General features: G+C 51.0%; 1 protein-coding gene across 1 annotated transcript; it reads left to right on the top strand.

The window, feature by feature from the left end:
• Positions 1-23,136, top strand: LOC100899031 (sickie). Its single transcript, XM_029110743.1, is given in 9 exon segments — positions 1-397; positions 400-1,064; positions 16,661-16,744; positions 18,680-18,788; positions 19,917-20,171; positions 20,523-21,710; positions 21,808-22,037; positions 22,390-22,692; positions 22,863-23,136. Coding segments are annotated over 9 exon segments (3,315 nt in total). The 3' UTR covers positions 22,947-23,136.
• The last annotated feature ends 66 nt before the right edge of the window (positions 23,137-23,202 follow it).

Below are 23,202 nucleotides of genomic sequence, written 5' to 3'. Positions count from 1 at the left end.
ATGACTCGCATGGACTACCTGAGACAGAGTTTCACTCTTCCGAACAAGAAGAAGACCAGATATCCCCCGAACCTTAGCAATGAGGTCTCCGTCAAGGGTATCCCCATAGGCTCGGCCAAGATGAAGGCCCACAAGGTCAAGTCCCTCAAACAGGGCGACACCGATGTCCTGGTCGGAGATCGGCTCGAGGACATCTACGCCACATTGCCCAAACGTCAAGTTCCTGATTTCTACGGAGGCGACATGGAGGTCGAGGTCAAGAAGCCTCCTGTCGCGTTGGACGATAATTTCCTAAGCGTTTCAACCTGTGACATTTCTTCGGATTACGGCTCAGAGTTCGATCTGACGTTCCGGCGTAGCGGAAGGTCCACCCTGTACGCCACGCTGAGGCGCGGGAAGAAAAACTTTTCGATAAATCCACAACCGACTCCCGACGGTCTTCCACCTCGACCGTTGTGTCGAGCGGTACCGGAAGCCTCCCGGAGTCGCCACCGGAGTCCGATAACGGCAGCATTAGAAGCAGCCAGATCTACGGGACGATAGGACGTTGTACTTCGAAGCGGCGGGAAGCGCTGCCGCCGTGGTTGTGCGATACTTCGACAAGTTTGCCGACGACGCCTTCTCTCGAACTCGCACCGACGGCGTTTCGAGAGCCGCCCCCATCCGTTCAGCCACCGGCCAGCATGGTCGGCAGTCTGGAAGATCTCCATCACTCGGATACGAGCTCGGTGAAAAGCTTCGGAAGCTCGACGTCCGCGTCTACATATTCAAACCCCAAAGAACATATTTATTTGCGACCGGCGATGCTCGGCTCCGCTCCGCTCCAACCGTCGCCCGCGAACCACCATCCTATGGGACAGAACGTGTACAAAAGTGCCGAGGAACTGAGCAGTCTGTGTTCGTGTAGAGAGCGATGTGCGCATAGTGTTTCGGGATACCGCGTTCGAGCCTGCAAGACCATGGAGCCCCTCTGGGAGAGCGAAGACCAGGTCCAGCTCCGAAGAACTTCGCAGAAGTGGTACGACACACGTAAAGCGAAGCACAAGAGCTGTCCTGCGTTCCAGGTGAGGTCTCGGTGCCGCAGGGCAAACATATGGGGAGATATCGGAAGAATAAAGAAAAATTATCCCACACGGAAAGCGGGTGGGATAAACAGCGATTATTCGGATTTTGTGTGAACCAGTTCCCAGGATAAGCGATGAGTAGGCACACTTGTCGTCGGAAGGTGTTCAGAAGCTCGCGGAAATGTGGGCTTTTAGGGGGAAGTTGAAAGCGGTATTTTTTTTCGGGTAGAGAAGCGAGTCTTTTGAGCTGGATACGACCGGCGATTCTCTGTAGCTTCGAGCAGATGTGAGGCGGGTGAGAATCTTTTGGAGGTCAGAGGAAATAGAGGAAGAGTCGACTAAGTGTCATCTTGGGCTCGGTGCCCCGGAAAAGAGGTCGGGACCGACTTCAAGGTCTCATTCGGACTTACTGCTCTTTCCCATAGTTGAATGATGATTTTTTAAAGGGTGGTTCGGGGAAATGACAACTTCGAGTTGTTTATATCTACGGGACGATATAAGCCAGCGGAGGAAGGGATTCCTCGTTGTCTATTCGTGTGCCTGCGTCTGCGAGCCCTAATCCTGCTGAAATCCCGGGCAGCTCGAAGGACTCTCGGATGATCTGCTTGCGAAGTGATATGCGTTAAATACTGATAGGAGAGAAAGAACGGCCGCGGCAAGCGAAACGTTGTCGTCGTAGTACCTGTCGGTAGCCACCGCTTGCTCCACGGTTTAGTGGTTTATGACCGAAGATTTCGACGGCCCCCTATTGTTTGATGGTTGAGCTGAGCGGGCCGCTCGGTTTCTCGGCTGCTTGAGGTACAGGTGCTGAACGCGTGCTCGTTCGCCGGCTCCCTCACTCACTCGCTCGCTCGCTCAGAGCTACCGCTCGTAACCTGCACTGGAGCCCGTCTGTGAACTCCCGCTTTCTGCTGTTCAATCCAGACGCTAAGAGCTTCTTCTATCATTCGTCTCCTCCTCTCTACCTGTCGATGGACGATGATATGTCTCGGATAGTTTGTGGAAGCTATTTAATCAGTCACTATCTGGTGAGCGAGATCGCGGAGCTTTCTCGAGTTCGGAAGATGGAATCGACTCCGGTATCGAGCTTGAGGACCCACGGGAAACTCCGCTGTTCTCAAGCATTTCGCTTCGCGATTCCGGTAGCGAACCCGAGTTGGCTCCCGAACGATTTCCTATTCAGGTAGCTGTGCCATGGCGAGTCGACTCCTCCCTGACGCGGTATTTTTCAAGATTTCGCCGTAAGCATCTTGAAATTTTCTTCTCGTCCTGATCCGCGCGCCACGAGCTCGCCCTAGTCGACGCCGTCGACCGACTTTGAATCATCCAAATTGCGGCACAAGGAGTCACTGACAGATTCAGTGATACTATCTCCATAGACGAGAATCTGATTCCCGTGTCAACATGCACGGTGCAGCTTCGGTCACCGTTCCCTCCTCCCTATTTTTTACCGATGTCACTGACTGTCGCACGCTCTTTTCGACAGTGTCTTGACGGGAATCTGTCAACGCTGCTCGTCAGCAGTGACTTGCGCTGATTCAGAGTGGCGGGCGACGGAGTCTGCCCTCATTCTTCATCCATGGGCTTTGTGTCCCCACAGAATCTCTTCCCCGATGTTCGTTGGCAAGTCCAACCAGAGAATTGGGAATCGATAAATTGTTAGAGAGTTCCTCGGTACTCGGATATTTTTCTGGGCGCCGAATGGCAAGATTCTCTGGTGGAACTGCTCTTAAAACTCCGTCCCCGGGGCTCTTCGGCAATCGGGGTTCTGTTCGACTTCGATAAGCGATAAATCGAGCGGCGATTAGTTCACGGAAACGATCGCTGGCGCCAGCGCGTTGAAGGGTGCTCGGTATATCTTTCACAATTTTCTCGAGGCTGACCGTTGGATTCTTTTGAGGTACCATCAGCCGAGTTGTCTCGTTAGAAAGCATTGTTGCTGTTCGATCTACAGCCCGGGACTGGGGCGCCTTTACGACCAACAGCCGTCGGTTGTTGCTGTTGTCGTTGCCGTCATGTTGATGTTGGTCCTGGCGGCGGTTACCCACTTACCATGCGACCTGACGACGATCTCCTCTGCTTGAAGAGACGGCTAAACACCACCCGAAGGTACAGAACGAGGAGCTTTCGCTCGAGTTTAGCTTTCTTTGTTTGGCTCTAACTCAATGAGATATCCACCCTCGTTGTCCGACGAGGGAAAAGAACAAGGGAATCTATAAGAGCAAGATAAGCAACGTTTACACCGATTGTGGACCGTTGGGATTCCAAGCTAGAGGCTGCGATACCGAAATCGTTCACCGACTCTATGACATTCCCGGAGCCCTTATTACCATCATTCGGAAACAGTATCAAACCGAAGAGTGACCTCGCATCGCCGTTGCGAGCAAATCGAGATGGCGAAATAAAAATTGGAGCTCGTTCGTCACCGAAAGTGAGCTTCTGTCCGCATTGCCGCATCAGCCGAAAATTTTCGCCGTACTTCACCGACTTTGTCGTTTTCGACGAACGTCTGCACTTTCGGAGTTGCGGAATATTACAGTTCACGGATCGACAACTTTACTGAAGATCACTGCAGTTTTCCCTCCATTGCGACGTGCGATGGAACGACTGCAGCAATTTCGAGGTACCTTGATCGAGAAAGTCGACCAACACTGTAGATTACTCAGTGATTGCCCCACAGGCGAACTCATTTATACCTCGCTTCGACCAGACGGGACATTCGGGTCGTGATGAAAGAATAAAGAGATTCTGTTTGAGAGCACGTGTTCGAGGGTGTTGGCACGCTCGATTGCTTGCTCAAAGCTTTCTTTTCCCTCTCACTCGCTCTCGCTCAACAAGCTTGGCCTCTCACGAGAGGGATCCGATGAGCATAAGGAAGAGGCGACGGCTGCCGTCACCATCGCCTGGATCACACGACCACCCCAAATACCTCGTAGCCGATCGGAAAAAGAAACAAATGCTCCGATCTTGCGCTAGAATAGGCCCGGTCGAACCGACAGCATGCTCGTTCTTAGCCAAACACACTGTGAGTGAAACGACGACGCTGCCGCGATGAGAAACAGATCGCGGGCTGTTCGCGACTGAATACCCAATTAAGAGCGTGCATATTGAAGAGCCAATTCGTTAGGTGACGGGTGGCTCCTCCGGGCAGGCACTGATGGATTGCTCGTTGCGTTGCTCGATTTGTTGAGTTAGACTCTTGGATTCATCTCTTCTGATGCCTCAAGACACGGGTGTAGATCGATATAGCGCGTCCAAAATATTGAAACTCTATGCCCGCCACTCGATCATAGCCACTCAGAGGCGATTCCGATCACAGATTCCCCCAAGTTTTCGACAGACAAGCCGTGTATGCTGCGGATGTTCTGAATGGCTCTGCGTCGCTTGGCGGCATTGACATCGAAATTACCAGTCGAATCGAAGAATCGCTGGACCCTGGGGAAAACGGTCGTCCATCCTCCGGGGTCGAATCACAACATTACTTCAAATATTCGGATGCATATTCTCCCTGAGTTTCGTGGAATGCCCATCGACCATGGTCGATGTTGAATTGACTGAGGATTCGAGCCTCGTAAATTCCTCAAGACAGTCCTTAAGAGAAAGACGATTAGAGCTTCACGCATTTTCTCTGCCATTCGAGTCAGTTACTATTTTTGGTGAAGGCGAGGCTCGAAAGCAGGGTGAATTAAATTTCAATCTAGGCAGGGCTTTGATCACGGCTGACGGTACGCGTGAAGAGATTTTTCGGCCCACGGCCATTCTCATCAAATCATTTTCATCCAGCCCGACACCACTACAACTTGGGATGATGTTGAGGCCGACACAAACCATGTGTGGCCCGTGAACCATCAGAAATGGTTCGCCACCAGTCACCACCAATCATTCGCCGGGACATCTCCGGGAAATAAATTCCCTCGGCGATCCTTGCCGCTCATTCTGTTGGAAAATCTTGGATCGTGATAGGCTGCCTCGAGAAACTCGGGAAACTGTAGGACTGCGGATCGATTTGGAGGCTTGCACCGAACGCGAATCCGCGATCCCATGGGTTACGGCGGCGGTGGTCGTCGTCTTTGTCGCGTTCGCCCGAGGAAGGAGAAATCGATTCGTGTTATTGACTCTTTTTCTCGTATTGTGCGCCACCAACACAATCGCCGGGAAGGTGTCCGTATGCCCATTGAACGACGTCGGGGTAGAATTTCGGACTCTTCTGGGACCGCGGATTGTCCTCGGTCACGAACAGATAGTTCCGGACGAATGGAATTGCCGTGAGAATCGTTGTTCGACCATACTGGGGACGATCAGAGGAAAGCGACCGAAAGAAGGGCTGATATCCGAGTTCATCGTATCGCGACTCGAATGAATTCGAGCCTCTGTAGCGACCGAGCCAGCAGGTTTTGCGTTCGATACCTGCCGCCTATTTATTTATCGGGACCGTGATAAGCGGTCCCGAGGGCGAATTTGAATCCGTCTCGCTATGTATCTTCAGTGCCCTCGGGAGGGCCGAGGTCCTCAAGGAGGCTGGGACCGTGACCCGACCTTGGGAGCGAAAACCATATCTCGATAGGCGGGAGCCTTTTTCAATCCCAGAAATTGCGACCGAGCGGAGACGTGCTCGACAAACTCTACAGGAAGTTTCTTCAAAATCACGAAAGTTTTCGAGACGAACCTCGAAGGCTTATGAAACCCAGCGAAGTGGGGAAGCGTTGTGAAGGTCTCCTCAACGAGGTTCAGCTGTGGTTCTTGTTGCTGTACGGGGCCCCCTTTTGAATTTTGTGAATGGGCTACGCTAGCGACCGCGATGCCGGCACCAGCTGTTGAGGATGGGGGAGTTGAGGCGCGCCCCCTGGCGTCAACAACCGGGATCAGTTTTTTTCTGCTTATCTCTCCCTCGCTTTATTCTCGTTTTCGTTTTGAATAGGGATGTCTGGCTCGTCGGTTTCGAGCCGATGGGGCTTCGGTTCTGGTAGTCGATGTATCTGGCTCAGTCAGCTCTAATCTTCAGCAACAGTATCACTAGGGAGGACACGATACAGAAAACGGATACACTCCTTCTCTCACAATCGTCGTTTTCATCTGATCCGGTCTGGCCGTCGGCCAAGAAAATCCGTTCACAGCGAACTGAAACGCGTCGGACGAATTTGTCGCCCAAATGAGACGTTGCCGTGTTTATGAGGCTCAATTTGCGTTGATTGTCGAGAGTGTTCAGTTTCCCCGTATCTTCTCACGCGGTAATTTTCGCATGGCGAAGAACCCATTTGATTGTACATTGTGGATTATACAAATCCGAGCACAAAAGTTTCAAGGAGGGCATTATTGAGCTATACTCGCATGATGGAAGCGAGAACATCTTTTCCCTCTGACTGAGACATGCGCTATGGAATATTATTACGTCAGCCGGAGTGATGTCTGATTCTCAGTGGATTGGGACGTGACGAGGAATGCGTGGGACTTCAAAATGATTTGGTCGGTCCGATGGTCGTACGGAAGAGAGGCCGATTGACGGAACCCGTACAAGGGTAACAATTAGATCCCCTGAGAGGGAATCTTCTTGTCTACCCACTCTCCTGGTCTCGAAGGTGGGAACACATGAGAATGTAGAAGTCCCTGATCCTCGCCCGTCGACTCCTGGCATTCATCAGAGTTTATTTGAACTCAAATGAGCCGAGAAGTCGTCGGTGAGATGTTCTGTAGATCATCGATTCTCGTGAGGATATTCCCTCGCACCCGAATCCATACATCTCTGCAATCGATTGACTTATTCACTAAGGTTGCTGTTTATTCGCTCACTCTTCCCATATCGAGCCGCCAGTTTTATGGAGATCGCAGCTCGATCGCGGAACCGTCCTGTGACCGTCGAGAGACCACACCCTCGATTTACAATGTTTGCTTGTAACAATAAACTTCATAGAATGTACACGCTGTAGCCGTCGTATGAATGACGACGTAGTCAGCATTCTGAGGCGACGATGACGGTAGAAACGAAAGGTTTCCCTGCGCAAACACAGAAACTTGCTGGGACTCGTAAAAATCGTGCTTTTGAGGAAGTCATAGAATTTCAGGGTGTGGGGCGGGCGAGTCGCTCTTTGGTCGCTTGCTCTATGACGAAACATTCTTCATAATAATATTAGTACAATCGACGTTCCCGTGGTGGCATTACCGTCTGTTGAGGTCCGCGTCACAAAAGCCGGGAACATGATCTTCAGGCAGGAGAACCAGGAACACATCCAGTCGTTGAATTTACCCATAGATGTTCATTCAGATTGCGGCATCAGAGAGGTTTGAAATGATGAAATTTTTCTCATTCATGCATGATTCGACTTTCTCGAGATGACTCCGGACCGTTGTTGACGTTCCTTCGATTTTATTGTTCGATAGTCGCGGGAGCCGTCTTCATCGAACGCGGGCGAAGGTCAGGAATAAGACTTTTTCTGCCGGCTCCTGTCGCTTAGTTCTGGCATTAAATGCGTCACGATTCAACTGACGTCGAGGCGGGATCACCCAGAGACGAACATCCCGCTGCGAATTCGGTCCGTACTGCGTGAAGCATTATTCGCGGTTGATCTCCGAGTCAAGGGCAAGGGTTCGGGCTCGAACCGATCGGACGAGGGTCTCGATTTCAAGTTCGGCGCTCCAACGGTGTGATACGTTCCGAAGCATTCAATGCTGTTTCTCCGCTACCTCGAGAGGCTGTCCTTGGCTTCGGGAAACGATTCTGAGAAGTTTCGATATGGGAACCATCGCTCCCGCAGCTAATCTGGCGGTCTAAGAGCAAGAAAAGTCGTTGCACTGTTCACGTTCATCACGCTGGAATCGAAAATTATCGGGGAATCCCTCGGAGCCGTGGTCGTTTCGCAGTTCTTGGAAAAGACGTGATCGAAAGTCGTTCGCCAAACATATCGAATGTAGACTCATGCGGGCGTGATTTGGCGTTTAATGCTGTCGAAAATTCATGTCGTCAATTCTCGAAGAGTAAGTCGTTGGTGCCGACCGACTCAACGTCTTCTGCCAGCTTAGCAACCCCGAGAATCGGTTTAGCTTTCATGGCGGAATCGCTCCGTGTCGTTGTTTCCTTCTACCCCGTCCGTTGAGCCATAAGAGTATAAGCATATATGTGGCTTCGGAATAATTTTTGACGGCAATGTTCTGCGTGTGTTTCGAATAGAATGACGGCGCTGCGGATTCACCTCATTCGAAGGTCACCAGGCGCGCTGTGTGGGCTCGGAATCGTTCCTTGTAACCGCGGACTATTTTGTTCTCAATATCCCACGCTTCTGTGAAGTTGCTCTGATTAATCATCGATGACTAGGAGAATACCGAGCATTTCAGATTATTCGATTGGATTCTTCCGACGTTCGATGGTATCTTGGAGAAATGCGTGGGTATCGATGATGCTCTGGTTGTTCTTAATTATAAACTCGAGCTTCGGAAGTACCTATGTTCTTCTTGAAGGGCTCGAGACGGGCTCGGTAATCGGAATTGGGTTGACATCCCGGCAAGGATGCGAGCCGAAAAGATTCGGAGCGGGGATGCCTTTCCCAATGCCGCGTCGGGAGCTTTTGTTCTCCATTGCAGCATGAAAAACACTGGAAATCCCGGCCGCTTTAGAATTACAGTTTTTGTTGTTCTACTTTGCCGATTCTTGCAGTGTCCGCTCTTCTCAAAAGTTGCGTTTGGCGTGATTTTTTCTTCCGTCCCTTACGAAGGGAGGGAGACTTGGACAGTGGGAATGTCGGTAGCTGACTGACTGAGTTGCTGACGGAGGGCCCCTCGAAATGCTTCGTTGGTTAGAAGGAATCGGCGGTAAACTAAAGCGCGGAATACTACTTGTGACTACTGCGCGCCAGTTGGCATCAGAACTCTGCCATCGCACTCGGCGGAAGGAAAAGAGGAGAAACATTTATTCTATGATTCCCCCCACCCCGTTCAATCCCAGCGCTTCGCCGTCAACGCTTTCGGGATCTCTGTTCCGATAAATTTCAAAGGATTGTATTTTCCCGATCCAAATCGCTCATTTTCAGTAATGGACATGTCTCGTTTTCGCGAAGGTTCCGAACTTTCGGAGTCGGAGCTAAGAACGCCTCAATAAGCGTCTTGTGCTCGATTCGCGGTCGCCAGTGTGCTGCAGGCAGGGCGATTTTTTTATGAGTCGGAACGCGACTTTCTGTATATCCATCGGAAGTCATTTGCTGCTCTTTTCTGCTTCGGATCATCTCTTCTTCTGCTTCGGTAATTTTTTGCAAGACGGCTCGGAATCACCAAGAGTCTGCGCTCAATAATGACTGGCTCTGCTCTGCCGCTCGGTTTCCAGAGAGCCGATGTGACTTTCCCGTATTTCTCCTCTTTCAAAAACCGTCTTCGGGTTCCCCGTTCTGGCTGTCTCCCAGACATCTTCTCCACTACTTTCCGTTTTTTTGTAACTCAGGGAAACTCGGGACCGGAGACTTGGTCATCGGATTGAGTGTAATCTTAGCTATTTCGGCTACACGGAGAGCACAAGAACTTCCCTTCGACTCCATCAACAGAGATCCAAGGTCGCCTCATCATTCAAACTAGTATCTAATGCGTCGTACCCTCGAATTTTTTGTCGTCACAATTTCGAATTATCCCGAATCTCGTCAGCAGCGCAATATTCTCGATCGAACAACACGATTGTTCGCCGGGATTAGAAGAGAGAAATACAACGGAGTTTCGACGACGGAAAAGTTCACCTGAAATTGCGGAGACAGCCGGTCGGCCAAGAAGTCAGGCGGCTCCCAGCAAGTCGGCTCCGTGATGGCAGTTTGAATTATTTTCCAATAAATGTCAAAAGGTCGACAACTTTGGCTCCTCCGCTCGTTTATGAGTGATGGAAGTTTAGGAGCTGATCCAGGGAGGCTCAAAATTGTTCCCGGTCACCCGACCGACCCCTTGTCAACGAGCTTGAGAAACCTTCGACAAGCAGGTGGGGTGTTGTGGCTCGCGGGGTGGAGTAATCCGAGACGCTGCCTTTGTATGAGGAGAAGAAGACATGGGCGGTGTTTATATTGCTTGTCCAAACTATGATTCAGTGACAAGCCTGTCGAATCCAAGGAACATAGACGGACGAACAGACTCGAACGCTCATCTCACATCCGACGAATTTGACTCCGATATATTGCGCGGATATCGCAAGAATGAATCTATCGGTGCTTGGGATTAGCGGATATCTACCGGTCGACACACACATTCATAGGATATAGAAGGAGACCCGCTCGGATACCATTCGAGTTCATTGACATCCCGGAGGGGAGTTGTGCGTTGATCTCGAGGCTGTGGGCTGAGGTCGCCCCATCGCATCACTTTTGATTTTTCTGAGGAGGAAACGAGTCCTCCACTTGTTCCGCCAATCGAGTAGCCCGAAATGTGTGGAGAATCCTTCCGCGTATCCGAAAAGGGATTAGAACTAAGCGATGCCTCGGCGCGTTTCTCTGGACCGAATCATCAAGTGGCGAATCTTATTCTTGGCCAGGAAGGCAATAAAGCATTCCGGACGCATGCGAGCATAGTAGGCAGAGAGCTCATCAGGACGGCATCGCTCTTAAAACAATGGAAGTCAGTCAGCCGATTGGCTATTAGCAGCCTGTTGTTCCTAAAAGCAAAACATAATGCATGATCGCAACAACACCGGATTATCGATAAGTGGACACGAAAGCGGCCACTGCTGCTGACAAGCGACATCGGCTCCACGATAATACGCGTAGCGTAATCAGTGTGATGGCCGGCCGTCGGTCGTAATAACACAGATGCATACATGCCATTCCTTGCCAGGCAGGCTTGATTCGCTACCTCAACGCAAACGGCGCTGATGACGGATCTCATTCGTTTCCGTCTAGCTTCTCAGCGAGACATTCCGCGTCCGGATCGACGGCCGCCGCGACGACAATCGTCAGAAAGGAGTCGGGGCATCCGGAGGCTGATGCCGATGATTTGATTATGGAATACATCCGTGGGACATTCGAATATTCAAATTCTCCGATAATTCCACACGACACTGGTCCGAGGGCCGATGACTCAGCAGATCAGTTTCCTCATTCGGCGGATCCCGCTACCGGAGATATTGTCCTTCTTCGAGACTGTTCCTTCGCCCTCCTGGGCGAGACCTGTGGCGTCACAGTTTTGGCGAGAAACGACACCGTCGAGGTAAATCCGACTGACGCAGATGCGCTCTGTAGAGCAAAGGGGGAAGATTTGGCGAAAAGATGAAACTCCGCGCGAATTTCATCAGCCTACGGTCATCATCAGTCGCTGCTTCTCCTGAGGTCGAAACCGCGGGAACTCCGATTCAAAGCAGATGGAATTCGTTAATCGATGACCCTGTCGAATGAATTTGTGTAGTTAAGCGAAGGACTCGCAGCCTTTTGAACTGAATCGAGACTTAGTGATACGTTATCGACAGATGAACATGCGATGCGAGTACGGATGGCTTCATCGGTTCGATTCACAAAGAACGTGGAGCATACGGCTGGCGGCTAATACGATAGTTTGCGTTCTGGGAACTCCGTGGATGAAACACAACGAGAGGAAGCTCCGCTCTTTACAGCTGTTCCTACAGCGCTCGAGCGAGCAAGTAGTCAGCACGGTAGGCAGTCAATCAGGCGAGCTCGGCTCGTTGTAGCGGCTTCCCACGGTCGACTTCCTCTCACGTAGCTACGATTTATTCAAGCAGTCGCGCTACGACTGTATCACGAGTTGCCCTCATATAAGAGGCTGCTTATATCTCTCATAAAAGTCGAGTCCGGACCGCGACACCCCCAATCGCGAAACTGACCTCATCGAGATTACGATCTACTTATCTCTCCGAGCTCGATACCGCTCTGTACCACGGGGAACGCCTCCACGATCCGTAAGGATTGTCGACAGCGAGAACTTCGGGAGTTCACATCTCGGCATCGCTCACCTGAAGCTCGACAATTGCTCGGCGGAACTGTTGCGTGTGCTTGTGACATGCTCGAAGATCTGAAGCGGGAATGCGAGATTTGATGATGGGTTTGCTTCTCGTGAACTTGTCACATCCATCCTCGACTGAAGAGGAGAACCGGTATTCAGATTAAGAACAATACTCACGGTCGACACGTGAAGCTCGTCGCATGCATGCTCACACAAACATGAACAGACACCTTCGTTTCTCGAGAATATACGGGACGGCATTGTTGCGACCCGTGATTGACAAAGCTGCTCCTTCTTCCCTCATTGCGTCCGGCGTGATTCGCTTCGAGTCGAAGTTTTTCTTTGTTGTTGGATGCAGCAAACTAACCATTCGAGCTAGTCATTCGGCTGCTCGGTCATTCGAAGAGCCAGGTGTCATTGACGGGATTAGAGTTGCCACGAAACAAATCGTGAAGCTCGCCAGCTGCCTGTTCGTCATTCGACCTTATAAGGCACCAACGCTCGCCACGAGCACTTGGTGCGATTTCACGTGAGAGGTGTGAGGTTTCTACGTGGTAATTATTTCTAGCCCTGACGGTCGACGACGGTGGGACTTTATGAGCGAAGAGAAGCGAATTCGGATAGGAAGCATCGGTTTTTCTTCCACTCTTCCGGGCCCAGCTGGCTCGAGTTCAGTACACGAACCGAATAGACGCAGTCGGGTCTTTTCGTGATTCGGCTTCCCCCTGAACTTCGGTACGATCTATCTTTTGAAGAGTACTGCCCGCAGGATTCGGGGCAGAGACGCTGGACGGCTCCGTTTCCGGATTAGGGATCGTTTACCGTCCGAACCATGAGCCCATTAGAGTCTTATCTAGGAGTAAGACTCGGTGAACTTGGCCCCCCGCTAGGTATTCCAGAAAAGAACATGGCCTCCTTGAGGAAAAATATCATACTGTGTACCAGAAGGAAAATTCTCGTCCTTCTCAGAGGCAGCGAGGGACGCGGCGCGCGGCGTCAGCGGTAGCGCCGATAAGATTGAGTCAGCTCTTTGCGACGCGACGCTCAGAAGAAAATAATAAAACAACTGAATCTAACCGGACGAACGGCTTGGCCTACTTCTGGAGCTAGAGCGGCACGAATACAGAAGGAGCCCTTACAAACAGCCTGAGTGCCGGTGCGTGTACATAATGACTTCTCAAATACAAACCATACCGATAGTACGCAGTCAAGCGGGGCGGTTTTCCGTGGAACACGCCACGCCATAAATCTTCCGATCGGCTCCCGAACGAAAAGCGTTTTCTGGCCGAAATCTTGGAGAGTGATCACGATTACGGAATGCGGCGTCGAAATTTGAAGAATGTCGCTCCGCGGGTAATTGGTATTGCGCGCAACCGAATGCAGAGGAGAAAACACGACAAATCGAATCCGAGTCTCAGATCTCTGGGTCAGAGCCAGGCTTGAGCTTGGCGATAGATTGCGCGATAGGAAGGGCACGTCGGGAATATGCAGAGGATCAGAAGTTGAAACCGGAATTCTAGAAAATGCCTGGAAGATATTGGCCTGAAGGGGTGAACGGAGATATTCAGTAGAAAAACTGGCGCGATTCCTGTCCATGGATTTCTCGAGAAATGGAGCAGACCCTCACCGATGAATACGGGAGATCATTTGCGGGGAATCCGAGGTTTAGAAAAAGTCGACCGGGATCCGTAAGGCTCGAACGAATCATTAACGGCGAAGTCATTATCAGTAAGAGTTGCCAAGTCGTGATATCTCGCACCAATACTCGCCTCGAAAAGGAACATTGGTACTGCCCGAAAACAATCTGTCGCCAATGATTCTTTTCGTACATTCTCCCCCTCACAGGGTCCGAGAATGAAGGTTTTTGAATTGTCAGGAAGATTGAACCATAAAAGTGAATTCTCCGATGAATATCCGGTTGCACTGAAACTGCTGGCGAGCGAGCGAAACCTGTATGTACATAAATCGTCCGCAGATGGTAGGGGAACCACAAATGCTCTTCTTGCCTTCGCACGGGCATCGACGGCCTCGGCGTTCGTTGAATTTTTCCGTCTGAGATCTTTGCTAGAGTTCGATGAGTACGACCCGCGATACCGTTGTTCGAATCACCTTAGCTCGTAATACCTCGATCGTCAGGAGAAAGTCATGATGATATATGGTGATCTGTCTCCATTCTTGCCTGGAGCTTGGAATGCTATTTCATTCGAATAGATTGGCTGAATATTTCATCACTCTTGGGACATCTGTGTGGTTCTCGGACGCTGCATCTTAGTGGCAGAGAACTCGACTCCACAGAAAACGTGTGAATCCCAGTCTGAGCGTCGCGTCGTCGGGGACTTCCGATTCGCTTTCGGGCAGACAGGTGTTCTACAAACGTCCTACATACAATACACCGAGGCCTCTTCGGGTTCCTTCCTCGGCCGTCGTCTCGACTCCCCGCATCGAGCAGCATGGAGCAGAAGAGTCACAAGCGATAGCTGCGCGGACGAATATGCGGGAGATAGTCGGCGACGCGTCCAAACTGTGAGACCTCCCTCTCATGAGTTCCGTATGCTTCCTGAAACACCCGATGGTTCTCCGCTGATGGGCTCAAATGGGGCGAGGGAGACCGTAAGGCGATCGGTAGAATTTCCGCTTCTCTGGCAGACTCCGGTCCCTCTGCAGAATCGTCACGAAACAGCTCCGACGAGGAAGCTATAACCCACAACGAGGCTTCGCAATTGTCCCATCCTTCGCCTCAAAAAAATCTCTCCTACCTTCCTGACTTTTATGGATGTTGATTTGTGGATTTGAAGAATTACAGAGTTTCGAGAGACCGCGTCCCTCGTTGCTCCAGTGGAATTCTCGATTTCCGAATCATTTACGAGCTCTCCAACGTGCCGCACCAGTTTCGGAGAGCTTTCTTCAATCCAAATAGCCAGTGGGACGCCGCAGAGGGAAAAGAGGTGGATAAAGATATTCCGTGAATTCCATTTATCATTCCACAGAGCGTCCATCACCTAACGCTCCGCAATGCAAATCAGGTCACGAAGCCGTCTTGTGTTGTTCTCCTCTGAGAAAGTTCGCTATCCAAGATCAAAAATTCGTAGAAGCGACATTCGATTCAAAGGAAGATATCAGCAGGAAAACCGACGATGGCGACAACCTGAGCCACGAAGACGAGAGCCGGCGTCGCATACTCAGCGAAGAAGCCGTGACGGAAATTCAAGCCGTAGAAAATTAGCTCGAGCTTATAACGACGACATCGAGGGCGATTATTTCGTGATGTCTTTGACATTGTCACAAGTTGTTGAGGGAACAAAGTGCTCGTCGATCCGCCGCGGCCACCGCTGATCGAAAGGACACAAGCACGCTTCGGATGCCCAACCCAGAAAGGGGCCCATCTTGTTGAGGTTATTTCAGAACCTTCAGAAAATGCTCGGATCAAATCATTATCGGCATTGCCATCACTATGACGATGATGACGACGCCGGCGACGATCATCATCATAAGTTGCTTCGATCGGAAAATTCTCAGACAACGCAAGCTCACGCACAAGACATCCCTTGTCGGAGTCGCATGCTGCATGATGTCGACGACTGGCATCGCTCAATCGACTCGTCTTCGGCGGGGAGTTTGCATAGTTTAGGGTTGGAAGCACTGTTCTCGCTGAAATGCCATTCGGTCAGTCATCGACGGCCTCGCTTCCCCTACGAATCGAATCGTTCACAAGCACAATAACCTCTGCCGCCGCTGGTATCGCTTTTTGAATTGCCGACTGTCTCGACTGCGAGGACACAAGGCCTGCAACAAGTTCAGTTCGATGAAGTACCTCGAGCAAAAGCGTCATTCAGATATATGTGGGTCCCAGCCGAAAGAATGCGAAATTCCGCTGGGCGCAAAACCTCCATAACGGATTTCGCAAATCGGAGCGAAAGCAAAATATAAGAGTACGCAGTACGGAACGACCGTCACCACCCGCCCATTTGCAAGCTCAACCGTTGGTAGCTCACAAGCGGCCGTCCACGGTGGACAGCGGAGTCGTCGCCGTAAGTGCCAGGCTGCCGAAGTGTGTCACGAAGAGGTGTTAGATATGAGTTCGTGGCACGATAAGACTCCGCTGGTCACGATTACTCCGAGCCAGCTGAACGCGGCACGGCGTCACTTGACTCTAAACGGATTACGGCGCGGCGCTTACGTGAACCACAACTCCGTCATCAAGACTTCCAGATGATACGGGAACGCCGCAGAAGCAGTACCGGACTTGACCTCTTGGAAATGAGGCGTACATCTGTCGATGATTCTTAAGAAACGTGTGGTCGGATTTCGGCTTCTTTTAATTAATGGCGCGGTGCAGGCCGCGCGGTAGACCCAGACTTCCGACAATTATTTCCGCTGGAGACGCTGTTCGATCTTGTTCATTTATTATTTAGTACCCCGGGTCCATCATCGCTTCCCTTCATAATAATTGGAGTTCCCCCTGGCACCACCTGCGTTTCACACTCTAGGTAATGAGAAGGCGTCTTCGTTTCGGCAAGGCCTTCGCTAAATCCTGATGTATTCTTGAAATACGTGATAAAACTCAATTTCTTTCCTATGCCGATGAAGTTCGGTTCACTAAAATATTCGAAATCATTATGACAACTAATAATTGAGAGATCCTCTCGGAAATTCAGTCATTGTCTTACGGAATTCCTCATTTCTCATTCCAGGCTCATATGGTAGCTGCCTTCGAGCAGTCTTTGTCGAATATGACAACGAGACTGCAGCATTTGACAGCGACCGCCGAGCAGAAGGTAAGACCATCTCAACGAGCTCCCTTCAGATATTCACTTCGAACGCCTCCCATCCTCGACCCTCCTCAGATCGCAGAACTCACTACCATTTTCCACTACTTGCTGAAGCGAAACGGGCAGTCTGTACGGCATTCCTTCGGCCGTTGGTCCCTTATCTGGAAGTTGATCTGAACAAACAGAAGTTCTCCAATGTTATTGTTATTAATGACCGTCCACGTGGTCTTTGGGTCAAGTACCTCCTCGAGGCCGAGTACGTCCTCGCCATGGTGTAATGGGGACTAACGCGATGGTTCAGAAGCCGTTCGTCGGTATGGAGAGACGGTGATCACGGATTCACCGAAACGCTCCGCGAAGTAGTTTCGAGAACCGAAAGTCCAGCAACACGAGACGGATTTCTCCATTCAATTCGGCATCCTTTCCTCCGACTACGCTTTTCTGGCGCTCCATGCCACAGGATCCATTTTTTATTTTTTGGGAAGAATGCTCTTCGCATTTTCTCAGATGTCGAAGCCCGCGATACACTCTGCCGCTCAAACGTTTCCTGCATCGTCTCTTGAGCTGAATCGCATTTGGGACTCGACGCTCAAAGCCACTCCGAAAACTTATGGCCGATTCAGCATTTCACATTTGAATTTTCATTTTCCTCATAATTTTATTATATACTGCCCACGTTCTGCCGGGTGAAGGCTTGGATTCTGGGACCGAGGACAACAGGACTCACTGTTCCTCAATTTTCCGCGGTTTGTCTCTGATCCTCCATCCGTCACGAGACTACCGACGTATGTTCGGACGGAGTGCGAGACGGAGGTGTTGGGGCGCACGGCGTCACGGAAAAAGCGGTCAATGTTGGCGCGTCGTTTGTCAGCAACTTTTTCTCCCTCTGCTAGTTTACTTCACGTTCGCATTGGCTGAGTTCCACGACGGGACAGAACTCGATCTACCGTCTGATCGATACGTTCCGACAATGCCAATCCGAATTGGTTCACTTCTCCAGTTTTTCCTCGTTGCCACCGACGAAGTCATTACCATCGTCAACGATGTCGACGACTTCTGTGATGATGATGCTTATCAAACAAGCTGTGTGCAGATGCCAAACCAGAAGATGGCATCGTCCGGCCTCCGAAAGATGTGATCTCACGTATTTAGTTCAGATCTAGCCCACGGCTCGAACGCAAGCACCAACGGCAAGCTTTCGGGAAATACTCCGCCGTCTATTGTACGGGAGCGACTAGCTAACTATTGTGACGCAGACGACATCGAACGGGGGTCGCCCGCAGGCGACTCCTCCCCACATCCCACAAACCCACTCGGGGAAACTTGAGCTCGGTTTGAGTTCATGACTGGAAGACGTGCGTCTTTGAACAAGAAGGACGAACGGTCGGGCGGGGAGATAGGTAGCCGTGCGAACGCGAGCCGTTGTTCGGAGCACGTTCTCCACCGTCGTACGCTGTCGGACAGCGGCGACTGTTTATACCTCTAGAAGCGCCGGTCACTGAAACGGCGCCAGTTTGGCCAGTCCGACGCGCGGGATTAGAGCTGAACCCGCTTTTCTGAATAAGATTTTCTTATGCACGTATTATCTCAACAAGTAAATTGAAGGCAGAAAGTCCCGGTCGCTGGTTTCGCGATTTCACTCTGGCTATCGGCGCCCGATGGTTTTGGCATCTGAAAGGGATTCCGGTGAATATCGTTAAGCGAACACGAGATACCCGCTTATCCTTTGTCGATTTCTCGAAGCCAGATTCCGCGGGGAGAAAACAAAGCTGTGTCTTTGACATGAGTCACGGGGATGACCTGGAAACGGAGAAGAATACGTCTTGCAAACGCGCAAGACTGTATGAGACTCGATCGTGACGCTCTCCGCTGCTCTGCTGATAAGATATGAAGCCGTTGGGCGTCTCGACTCATTGGAGTAACAATATGTTTTTTTTCCAGGACTCGGAACTGATAGAACTCCGGAAAACCATTGAAGCTCTTCAGCAACAGAGCGCCGAAGCAGGACTCACGAAAGCCGCCCTGCAATCGATGCAGGCCGTACAAAGAAGTAATACATTCGCATCCAGATCGCTTCCGCATCTAGAAAATAATCAATGTCAACAGCAATGTCAACAAATAGGATTAGATGAAGAGAACTCTGGCTTTAGTAAGGAGAAGGAGGCCGTCCTTAGACAGGACAAACGAAGCGTAGTTAGAAGACACACATTTAACACGTCTGCGAAGGAGAACGGTTCTAACGGTGAGAGTGCGTGGAAGCAATCATCGGTCGATCGAATCTTAGGATGGATGAATGAATGACTGAATGGATGGATGAATGTTTGTGGGGAGACGCGAATGGAATGATGGATTTCATTTTCCAACACGAATGGATTGACTATTGCCCATGGTATTGCTTGATGACGAGCACTTCGTGAGAGATTGAAGATTCCCGGAATGAGGATCATGCGTGATGGACTCCATCCCAAGGAGCCGCTGATGAATCCGGTAGATGAAATTCATGAACTTCATCTCTTGATCTTGACACACCGGTCCCTGCTTCCATCTTTCCCCTGCGCTAATTTCTATGAGTTCTGGGTAACGAGAATTCTGAGTCCTCGGTACCGAGCTCGCTCGAGGTTTCAACCTGAAATCCTAACCTCTGACCTGCCTAAGGGCTTTTGACCCTGATCTTTTCTGCTCCACCTTATTTACGGTCACGGAATCGCCTGCCTTGGCATCGGCGCTCGGTGTAGATTCCGAATTCCCGCGATTCATGCGGGTTCATTCCTCCGCATGTACCACCTACGCTCCTCGGATCGGCAGAATTCCTTTTGCGAGAGCGAAAAGATCAGAAGATCACAAGGAACGAGACATTCTCGTACCTCTCCGGAAATTTTACTTCTATTCGATCTCTCGCGAATCGTGTGCTCTTGACCTAACCGGCCTGCGCTAGCGTGGCACCGGTGTCCCTCGTAGATGAAAACACGAGTGACTAAAGTTCTCCCTCTCCGACCCGATAAGCCAGAGTCGGACTCCGTAGACTCAGTCGTTGTCAGTTTTTGATAGCGTCAAGATGCCTGCTCCTTCCTCCACGAACTTGCGATTCTCTACTCGCTGCCGAACGATACAACGGAGACGACGACGACGCCTACCATGTTCTAAAGTGTGATTACTCAAAGTGTCCGAATCTTTGCAGCGTTACACAGCAACGACGGCCATCCCGGAACACCGAAATCGATGCCACGACAACTTTCAAGTGACTCTATGTCTTCGGTGAATTCAGCCAACTCGCAGGGCTCCCAGCACCAAAACCTCCACCTCCAACAGCCTTCGCAAATGTGCAAGGAGAGGGAATCTTCTCTGGAGACGCTGGAAAACAATATGAAAAAGAACAAAAAAAAGAAATCCTCCGGATGGCTGAGGTCGAGCTTCGGGAAAGCATTTTCTAGGGGTGAGTCTTCTTCGTCCTTCTGATTTTCTCTCGCTTATAGCTCCCTCTCTTCTTGCTATCGACCCGAGCATGAAACTTTGAGACCATGAAAAAAAACAGTGAGGCGGCGAATTCCAGTTTATTTCCGTTGTTCACGCGGAAAAAGGCGATGCTTCCGGATGCAGCTCGAGAGACGGAACGTCAACCTTTCCATTTGAACACTTGTTCCGAGTCGTAAATATTCAAGGCTAAAGCGGAACAGGTGTATCCTCCGAACGCCAGAGGATCGCACGCGTGTTCTCGCACTGATTGTCATATCGAGTCGGATCGGAACTTTTCTTCTCAACCTCAAACTCTCGTCATTCCTTCCAGGCGGTAGTGGAAGCGGCAAAGAGGATGGCAACGGTAGTGATTCTTCGGCGCCGAATTCACCGCGAGTCCCCAGGAGTTGTCCACTCCCAGCTCCTATTCAGGAGGCCGACGAGACAGAAGCCGACACTCGGTCCAATTCCGATCTCGTCGACGAGCTCCGCAAACAGCTAAGAGACAAAGATATGGTCTTGACCGACATCCGGCTCGAGGCTTTATCTTCTGCCCACCAGCTGGACCATATGAAAGAACTGGTCACGAAGCTCAAGAACGAAATCGCCCACCTCAAGGCGGACAACGAACGGCTCTCGCGGATGGTTGGGGCCCCCGACCAAAACTCCGAGAACAGCTCACAATGCTCGATCCCGAGTTTATTGAAAGCCAACTCCTTGGAATCGGTCGAGAAGAGGCTCTCGTCCTCCGATCAATCCGGATCTCCCACCGTAGACATGTATCTCAACGACAACATCCAAGAAAGTCGAGACAGCAAGAAAATCCCAGTTTCGGTTCACCTCGGCATCAGCGGCGACCTGAATAAATTATTAGCGACCTCCAGCGAGATTTTCATCGGCTGTGTAGCGGTCAGCAACAAAACGTCCTGGACGTTACTGGACGCAATTGTCCGCAAGGCTTTCAAGGAATACGTCCTCAAAATCGACCCCGCTTCGAACCTGGGTCTCAGCGCTGAATCCGTGCAATGCTATCATATCGGAGACATGGTCAGATCGAAAGACGTGACGCCCGAGCTGCTGCCGTGCGGCTACCTGGTCGGCAACGACATGCAGATCAAGGTGGTCGTCAAAGGAACCGACCAGAGCTCACTAGACGCTTTGGCTTTCGAAACTTCAATCCCGAAATCGATACTCGCGCGATACGTGTCCCTGCTCATGGAACACAAGCGCATCATCCTCTGCGGACCCAGTGGAACGGGGAAAACTTTTCTGGCACAAAAGCTCGCCGAATACCTGTCGAAAGACAGCGAGCGTGGGGAGGAGGCTATACCGACTTTCAACGTGGACAGGAACAGCCAAGGGGAACTGAAGAGCTATCTGGCTAATTTAGCCGAGCAGAGCGAGTCGGGCGAAGTTCCGCAGGTCGTCATCGTGGACAATCTGCACCACGTGGCTTCACTGTCCGATGTCTTCAATCCTTTGTTCCAGGCCAACGCTGAGAAGTGCCCCTTCATCATAGGTGAGAAGGGGACAATTTCTTTCTGAGTGATGAGGCATAATGTGCTCATAATCGATCTCCGTAAGATAAAGGTCCTAAGAATTCAATTCTCTCCCAGGAACGATGAACCAGGCCCGCTGCTCAACCACGAACCTGCAATTGAATCACAACTTCCGATGGGTTCTGTGCGCCAATCACATCGAGCCGGTCAAAGGTCTTCTGGGAAGATGCCTGAGGCGTCGACTCGTAGACCACGAGGCCCGCACCGGCCTCCGCAGTAGCCCCGAGCTTCAACACGTGATCGACTGGATGCCGCAGGTCTGGATGCACGTCAACAAGTTCCTTGAGGTGAGTCATCGTCATATCGTAAATCAAATCCATACAATCTGTCGCATGTTCCAGCTTCTTCGATAAGGTGTTGATTCGGAACGGTGCCGGTCGACGGTGACGTTCAACTTATAATTATTATTGACGGCAACGGCCTAATGTTGAGGGAGCGCGTTGACACGTATCGAAGCCGTGTGCGACGACGGGACCGGTGGCATCGATCCCCAGCTCCGCGCCACTAGAGATTCTATCGATGTTCTCATTGATGTGACGTCGCATAAGCACCTGAGCTACCGCAGTTCTCGATTTTGTTCCGCTATCACTTGTCCGCCGGAAGTCGTTATTCAACCGGTGCATTTCCCCAACATTCCAGACCCACAACTCAGCGGACGCGACGATCGGACCCCGTTTGTTCCTCACGTGTCCCGTCGATCTACTGTCGGCCCAGGTCTGGTTCACGGATCTCTGGAATTACACTATCGTTCCATATCTCGTTGAGGCGGCGCGAGAAGGGCTACAGCTCCACGGTCAACGAGCACCCTGGGAAGACCCACTCGAGTGGGTCAAACAGAGCTATCCGTTCGAGCGCAAATCGTCGCAGGACTTGGTCTGTGTCCGCGAGGATGACATCACAGCAGGAGAGACCACACTCAGCAATCGGGACTCGGACCCTCTGGTGAGTTGTCTGGGCTCGAGGTTCTCTTCGATTTCCCGGGATCCTCGTTTGGAGTCACGCAATCGTATCTCGTGTTGGATTCCATGATGAAATCGTGATATAGGATTCGTTTATTCGGGCAGAAGGCCGACTAGAAGGATTTTTGCTGATTCCGTGCCTTATTGTTCCAGCTCAACATGCTGATGAGACTACAGGAAGCCGCCTCGTACACGCCGCAGACCAGCCTGACTGAAACTACCGCCGACTGTAGCTGATTTGGACTGGCGTGGAACGAGTGAAACGAGCAGGGGAAATTGACCTGTTCTCCTTTCTTTCCGATGACCGTGTAAAAATTGTATTCTGTACATACTGAGCTAAGAATTCAGTGAGCAGAGAATCGCGAAAATGGAGGAATCATGTGTTTCGGCCAGCTCACCTGGCAGAACGTATTTGACAGCGAAGGATGATTCGACCTCATGATCTTATTTAAAAAAGCTCTCCATGGGGATACAGAAATGCTCTTGTCAGAGC

Source organism: Galendromus occidentalis, unplaced genomic scaffold (genome assembly GCF_000255335.2).
Source record: "Galendromus occidentalis unplaced genomic scaffold, Mocc_1.1 scf7180000077086, whole genome shotgun sequence".
Taxonomy (NCBI): Eukaryota; Metazoa; Arthropoda; class Arachnida; order Mesostigmata; family Phytoseiidae; genus Galendromus; species Galendromus occidentalis.
This window is presented reverse-complemented; position numbering and strand designations above follow the sequence as displayed.